Here is an 8,248-nt window from a genome sequence, read left to right on the forward strand (position 1 = left end):
TCCTGTCTATGCAGGGGGTCGGACTCGATGATCTATTGAGGTCCCTTCCGACCCTAGCATCTATGAATCTATAGTGTCCCCTATGCCGTGTTCCCCACGGATTTTAACCCAGAGGGTCTCAAGTCATCCACTTACCTGTCCTAACCACTGTAGCACCTTTTAAAGAGGAATGGGACGAACTCTTAGGGCCAAATTCTGCCTAGATTTTATACAGATTTACAGGGCAAGGGAGTACCTTCAGCACCCTTTGCAGTCCAAAGTATGGTACCTGCTTCATTTCTCTTCCCTCTGGGGGCAGACATTCACTGAAGGGATTAGGAGAAGTCCTTCCTTTACAAGCAGTTCAGGCTGTAGGAGTAAAGTGCAGCCTTTTAAGATAAAAAGCAAGTTTCTCCACTTATCAGAGTTAATAGAGTATAACCTCATAAATCTGGATCACAAAAATCTGGAATTCTCAAAAATCCAGCACTGCTCCGGGACCAGCCACCGCTCTCCCCTGCCCCCCAGATGCGGAGGGAGAAGATTGCACATGGTGGCTGTTGCCGCCATCCATCCCCACTCCCCTCTGCTGCTCCAAGATCAGCCACCACTTCCCTCCGCCTCCCCAGCTCTGCGACTGGCCGCCACTCCGATTTCAAAAATCCAGCATTTTCAAATATCCAGCAAAAACAGCCTAGATATACATGTGAAGTAGAATATAAGACCAAAAAAGCAGTTGTGATCAAATATGGCTAGATACTATATGTTGGACATGTCCTATTGAAGTACTTTAAGTGGCATCAAACGAGTATTGTTCTTGGATACCCACCACCCTGAGCATGTGTATAGGCACCCAAACATCCTTTCCTAATCTTTTTCTTTCTTATAAGGCTCTGCAAAAGTGTAGAGTTCAATGGCACACTGCTTGGTTGGCTCCTGCTGTTTGCCATTGTCTGTAAATTGTGTTTCCAGATCATAGTTTTACTATCCATAAGGCAGCCAGCAGACTTGCTTGGGGAAGTCTGAAATGCAGGAGGGATGGAGTTTATTGATGCCCATAATTGTCACTTCTTTATAGCAAACAAGTATCCTTATTTACAGCTGAAGGGGCAATTTCAGTTTCATTGTGGGAACAGTAAAGTAATTGCCTATACTATAAAAATGTAATTCTTTTTTTGTTATGCAATAGAACTTGTCCTTGAATTTTTGCTGTGATTTGACTTGGAATTTTTGGCACATATTGCTTAAATGTATTTAAAGCAGCTCTGTGTGTCATGCTGGCTTGATTTGAAATTTGCATGAAAGTTTTGCTGCAAGTACTACTAGAATCACTGGGCAAATGAGACTTTGATTCCTTGATTGGTGCAGCAGTGCCAGATGTCACTGATAACCCTGCAGATAATGTTACCTGTTTTCTATTAACATAATTATTAAAACTTAATCTGTAATGATTTAAATAAACTAGAGCTAAGCAATACCAGGGTTGATGAAGGTATAAAGTATTTCTTAAACTTAGACAGAGGCAGATCATTTCTTCAGTTTTATAATTCAGTAGTTTCTTACTAGCCTCTTCAGTTGGGATCTCATGGCCAAAATGAAAAGAATCCTCCCAGTATGCCCCTGAGTTTGCCTGTTTTATGGCCCTCTCTTCCTCCTAAACCTCTGGCCATCAAGAGGGCGGAACAAAGATCTAGTCTGGCTCAATTGCTGATGACAGTTTACTTCTGGTATATGATGTCTCCAATTCTCACAGTAAGATAATCTGGGTCATCTAAGAGAGAACTTTTCAAGCTCTTCTTTGTGTTTTATACTTCCCTAATGAAGAATACAATCCAGCAACAGTTCCACTAATGCGCACAAAAAAGGTAGCACCTCCCTCCCTGCTTTTATTTTGCTCTTGTGTGTTAACAGGAGTTAAAGTGATAAATACTGGCTTTGTCAATGAAAGTAAGTTCCAAAGCACAAACAGGTCCAGCAGGATGGTGCGGTTTCCACAGTCACTTCAAGTATTCATTGTTACTGTACATTGTGCATTTGCCGTCTTTCCATCTAAGCAAGAAGATTTGCAGAATGAAAATCATTTTGCAGATTTGCAAAATGAAAAATCATTTTGCAGAAGATTTGCACTCTATGGCTTACAGATTTTTCTGTCTTTTCTTGGAGAGGTGTTTTTCCTTTGTTGTTTTGAATCTTATTAGTCTTTCTCCTCTTGAGCTCTAAATTCCAAAGAAGTAGAGTTCCCAAGGAAAAGGAATTGAATATTTCCAACTGAATAATCCCATTTTCTTCACAAAGCGTATTTGGAACCATAAATAACTGGACAGGTCTGGTGCTGAAATCTTAAAGTTATTGCATGTCATCTGTTTGTTAGGTGAAATGTGTGGAGTTTCCCTCTATCTTGCTAGGTGCTTGCAAATTCACTTATTTTCATGAGCTTTATAGTGATGTAATATTTTAAAATGAAGCACCATAAAAAGTTTGATGCCAATGACTGACTTAAAACAAATGTATTGTACTGCATTATAAAGTAATGAAATGAATAGTCTGAGATTATCTGACAAAAATCTGTATTTATCTCTACTTACATCCCAAATATAAAGGTGATAAATTTTAAGCAAGTAGAATAAAAATCAATGAAGTCATCACTTATACAGAAGAGGATCACAATATCCTGCAGGAAGAACTGCATGACCCTGAAGACTGGAGTAAGGACATAAGATGACATTCAATAATACAAAGTACTAGGTCTTGAATTTAGTGGATAACAACAGGAACTTCAACTGTATGGTAGAGGGACCCCTGTTGGAAGTGACAGAGGAGAAGAAAGCCCCAGGTGAATTGCTTCATCGCAGTATAACTGGAATCACCAGTGTGATGTGGCTATGAAAATAGTAAATAAGTTTCTTTGATATATCAGGTGAAACATTTCCAACAGAAATAGAAGATATTAATGCCATTGTATGAGATGTTGGTAAGACCTTATCTAGACTACTCTGTACAATGCTGGTTACCATGTTCAAGGAAAAAATATCAAACTGGAAAGAGGGCCTAGAAGGGCTTTGAGATTGTAAGGGAAATGGAAACCTATCTTGAAAAAGAGTTTCGCTTGTTTAACCTTGCAAAATGCAGGCTGAGGCAGCATGCAATAGCCCTCGATAAATATATCATGGGGGGAAAAACAACTGGGAAGGGGGGAAAACTTTTAAGGACAATGTAAGTGCAAGAACAAATTGATAAAACTGGTCATGAATAAATTGAAACTGGAAATCAGAAGAAGAATTAAATTCTAATAAGAATTAGAATCACCATTAGTGTGAAGTTCAAGAACAATATTTAACTAGAAGTAGGATTATATGACATGTTTTTTTAAGGCAGTATGTCTCTTTTGATTCTATGTTTCTAAATGTCATTATTTATCTTAGTTTTTATGTTTATATGCTGACCTTTGCAGAGCAAGTTCAGGGCAGAGACTTTTACCAGACTAAACAAAAACTTTTTAGCAAGCAATTCATAAAGCTCTTTGCCCGATTCAGCCTAAAGTCCCAAATTGGGTCCTTTACAGGAGGGGCAGGCAATTATTTCAGGTGGAGGGCCGCTTAATGAGTTTTGGCAAGCTGTCAAGGGCCACATGGGTAGCCCTGCCCCTTGGCTGCTGCCCCAACCTTTGTTGCCATATTGGGACCAGAAGTCCCACCCCCTCACCCCTGACCTTTAACACCGGATGTCCCTCCCCTTGCCCCTCAGAAATACTTCTTTTGGAAGGGGGGGTTTGCCATCTTAGAACCAGAAGAAAACCAAATCATACACTAGAAGCCAAACACCTACTAAAACATTTCAATTTTATTATAAAAAATATTTTTCATGGTTTCTGTTTTTGTACTGTATATAGAAGGGATTGCATAATAACTCAAAAATAAAGTCTCACTCTCATAGTGTGTGGGGTGGGGGTGTGGGAGGGCATAGGATATGTTGTGGGGGTGTATATGTGGTGTTGTGGGGGCAGGGTGTGGGTATGTGAGGTTAGTGGGGTGTGAGGGAAGGTGGGGGGTGAGGGGACCCCCCCACACTCCCCCACTTGGCGTGCAGCCCCCACTGCTGGCAGCAGCAGCAGGCAGGGTGGGCTCAGGGTGCTTGTGCTGGCACAGGCACTGGCGTCTGGCAGGACACAGCTCCAGCCAGCACTGCACATGGGGATTGACAAGCACAGCCTGCCCGAACGCCTCTATCATGGGGGCCCCGTGCTGCATACCTGCAGCTCCCACACTCATACCAGGGGAAGTGTTGCACTGGACTAAGTAGGGAGGCAGGGCTGCCTCCACTCCTGGCAGAGTTCATGGACCTGTGTGGCAGGAGGTGGGGAAGGCAGCCAGCTCCAGAGTGGGAGCTGCAAGCGTGTGGCCCCCACGACAGGGGCAGCAGCAGGAGCCAGCTGGAAACTTTGGGGGCCAGGCTGACTCCTGCTGCCTTCTGCTGTGTGACACAGAGCCAGGCAGCCCAGCTGGGCACCTCCTGACAGTGCACAGTTTCCTGTTGCAACTGTGGGACCGCACAATGCAGCATGAACCAGCCCAGCCCCTGCAGTTCCCAGGTGGGTCCTACTGCCACCAGCCCTGACCCCTGGGGCCCTGCACTCCTGCCTGCTGCCACTTTCCCCACTGCGCCTACCACTGCTGCCTTTCCCCTGCTGTTTTCTTTCTTCCCTGCCCACCTGCCACTTCTGGCAATGGTTCCTTCCGGCAACTGCATGGTGCCAGCTGGGCTGGGCTGGCTCCTGCTGTGCCAGCAATCCTTTCCTCCCCACCCTCCCCTACCTGTTCTTATCTGATTCTCTGCTGTCAGGCAGAAGGAGGCGGTGAACAGCCCTAGGGTCCCAGGCCAAAAGCCTCTGCTAGGCAGAAGTTTCTGGGGTGCAGAGCCTGGTGGTGGGAAAGGTGGCCCTTGCTGCTGCTGCTGCCTCTGGGTCCTATTGCTGGTTCACTTAGGTCCTGCTGCTGCTGGCTTCTTGTCATCTTTGACAGGCAGCTGGTGGAAGATAAATATTAATTTTCTAAATTTTTAGGGGTTCCATGGGCCAGATAGAATGGCATGGCATGCCACATCTGGCTCACAGGCCATATTTTGCCTGCTCCTGCTTTACAGGGTCCCTTAGAAAAACACAGCTCTTGAGATTACCAAGTCATGTTTTAGTTACTGAGGGCCAACTTTCATTCTGCAACACATGCTTTATACAGAAGCTGACCTCAGATTTTCTCTGCTACAAGTAAGTGTTATTTTAATTAGTGAACAAGTATTGTGTTTGTGACTGAACAGAACACTTATAAAGGCTTAGTTTAGTAAAGTAGAGCAAACACAAAAGGAGATAGAATTAAAGTTACCAGGCAAACTGAATTTTGATGTTTCCTAATTTCAATATAAAGAACATTCTTTAGTGTAAGTTTTTAAATATAATTGTACTAAAGTAGCATTTGATCTGAGAAGTGAACAAGTCCATATTTCTCCTTCAATCATAAATAAAGTTATAGAAGAATAAAAAGGAGGAGAGAATGCTATATGCAGAGAGAAAAACAGATATCAATGCACTCTTGAATGAAACTGCCATTTTGCAGACTGTATTCTAAAGCATTTTTCATATTGTTGAACATTGCCATGAAAAACTTTTCTTTGTAATTCTGTTCATTTAACCAGGAGGAAAAAATCACTGGCATTTGCAACAAGCGCCATAACTGTAAAACATTGCTAAATAAAAGATAATCTGCTCAACCAGATTACAGTAAGTGACTTAAAGAAACGAGTGAAAGCAGCAAGTATTTAGTAAGAAGCAATATAAATGTTTCCACCTAAAACAGACTTTAAGAATGTCAGGATAGAAGTCACAGGCATTATAGAAGTGTTTTAGGCAGAGATTTAGAATTTGGGAAGAGATTACTGTGGGACATAAGGCAAAGGTGAATAAATTAACTATATAATAATATCTGACGCTGAAACTGTTTCAAGATTAGCCTGGCAGGGCAGGGTGCGGGTAGCAGCACAAGGCTAGATTCTCATCTGTATTTAATAGCTGTTCTGATCCTCAATAAAGCAAAACCTTTCATCTATAATCAGGTTTCTCCTGGAAAGAATTATAAGGAGTCATGCTGTCAGGGACTCATCTGTGCTTAATTCTGTCAGAATCACCCCAAAAAAGAGGTTGCGCTTACCTGCAGAGACAAGACAAAAGGGCAGCATTAATATATCCACCAAAGGCCTGCAAGATTGGGAATGAAGAGAAAATGAAATAAAAATGGTGCCTGTTTGTCCCTATCACATTCTCTGCTTCCAAGTAGTGCCCTGAAGAGCCTGTATATTGCAGTTTTGAAAGAGTCAAAGGAAAGTAGAATATTGCCACAGAGACATCTATCTCTATTTTCAGTCTCATAAACTGGGATCCACTGGTTCTCCATACTCTCTAATTATAGAAAAAGAGACCATGTAAAGAGATCGGTTTGAATACAGGGTAAACTGTAGCTCTGAGTGTTTTATGCAGTAATGAATGCTTCTAAGCTTCAAAGGCACAGAAGCCATTGAAATTGGCTCTGCCCTCATTCAACTGTCTCTGAAAGCATCCCTTTTCCTATGCTGTACCACAGCTCAGCAAATTGCAGAGCATCCTTGAAAGGGGAGGAAGTGGGAGGGAGGGAGCTCATGTAAATAAGAGTTCCTTCTCTAGCTGTGGCCTCTAATTATGATACATCCAGTTATTTAATTTGTTAGCCCAATGTGGGGATAAGCCTTCAGCACAGCTTTGTGAAACGGAATAGCCTCAGTGCTCCAGTGTTAACATTACATTTGTAAATCTATTAGCTTATCTCCTGCTCTAGAGAATAGTGCTCTGTTCTGTTATAGTATTCAAGGACTTTGATCGATCTCCTTGTGTGTTAATTTGCATTTACATGTGTACGTTTTAATAACTGCATTCTGCTTAAACAAGGTCTATGCAATTGCCCTATAGTTTTACATTTGGGTGTTGCTACATTTGCCAACCTTGTGCCCGCTCAAAAAAAAGTCACGTTGCTACAATAGTTTTGTTCTTGTTGAAAAGAAGAGAAGACAAGCAGCAGTTACTAAAATCTTTGTTACCCAGAAGTAGAGTTTTAAAGGCCCCTGTCACACGTTAAAATAATGGGACAGTTGGGATCTGAGGAACTGTATACCTCATACCACAAATTGCTTTTGCTGCATTCAGTCAGTGTGTGGTTCCAAAAAACTGCAAACCAGCCACAAAGATGTTCTCAAACTGAGACCTGGGGCTGTTTGAGGCTCATGTGGATAATCAGCTGATTAGATGTGGACAATCTTTGTGGCTGGTTCAACATTTTCACATTGCAATTTATGGCATTAATTTTTGCTATAAATGTAACATCTGCCAGGGCCGTTATGCACTATGTTCTGTCCATAATGGATGAGCACAAAAGATCTTATATTTGAAACACAGCACTGCTGATTTATCCAGTGCTGTGGCATCTTGCTTGTTGTCTAATACCAGCAAAATGAAAATCTAATTTAACCAATCACTTGTACATGAGTGTGGGACTGAAGAGACCTTCCTTATTCCTTAAAACTATCACTTCATTTCTTCAAATGTGAGACTTCTGATAAATCTTGGAGTTTACATTTATATATCTGTAAAAATTGTTAGCTGTCAAATTATCCAACCCTTTCCTAAATCCAGCACAGTATTAAACCATCTGACTTCCAGCAGCAGTGAATTCTCTGGGTCAGCAACTGGCCCACAGATCTATTGAATCTGGCCTACGGACATGGGACTTTAGCAGCATTCAGCAGCAGGGGTCTTTGGCAGCAGTTGCTCTCTCCGTGCTGCCATAGGGAGAAGTACCAGTTGTTGGAGCTTCTGCTATGCTGCCTGGACAAGAACACCAGCTGCAGCTACATCCTAGTGCCGGGTTATCCTCCTGCCTTTGACCCGAACTGCGTTGCTCCATCCTGCAGCCTAAAATGGTTGCTGACTGCTGCCCTAAGTTGATTACAGTGTGCTGGGATATTTTCTAAAGATGTTCTCATACCTTGAAACTAATTCATCAAGAGAATTTGGATTTATGACTTGTTAAACCCAGAGAAAATGGTAGCTTCCCTGGAGGCTGACTGCTGTATCTTTTCATTCTGTTGTCTTAGGAGATTCTGAACCCATTTTCTTTTCCTCTGGTTGGAGGATGAGAAAAGGTCTTTTTGACTCCCATATTGGAAGAAAGGAGACCTGTTTTATTTCTATTCA

The 8,248-nt window shown here is 42.2% G+C and overlaps 1 protein-coding gene across 1 annotated transcript in view; it reads left to right on the forward strand.

Moving 5' to 3' along the window:
* PTPRM (protein tyrosine phosphatase, receptor type M) overlaps window positions 1-8,248 on the forward strand; it is a 734,228-nt gene that overhangs the window by 442,226 nt on the left and 283,754 nt on the right. Inside the window, exon 12 of the mRNA XM_014519979.2 lies at window positions 233-259. Within this exon, the coding sequence (XP_014375465.1) occupies window positions 233-259 (27 nt within the window). The remainder of the gene's footprint in view (window positions 1-232; window positions 260-8,248) is intronic.

The sequence above is a fragment of the Alligator sinensis genome, unplaced genomic scaffold, assembly GCF_000455745.1.
Source record: "Alligator sinensis unplaced genomic scaffold, ASM45574v1 scaffold597_1, whole genome shotgun sequence".
In the NCBI taxonomy this organism is placed as follows: Eukaryota; Metazoa; Chordata; order Crocodylia; family Alligatoridae; genus Alligator; species Alligator sinensis.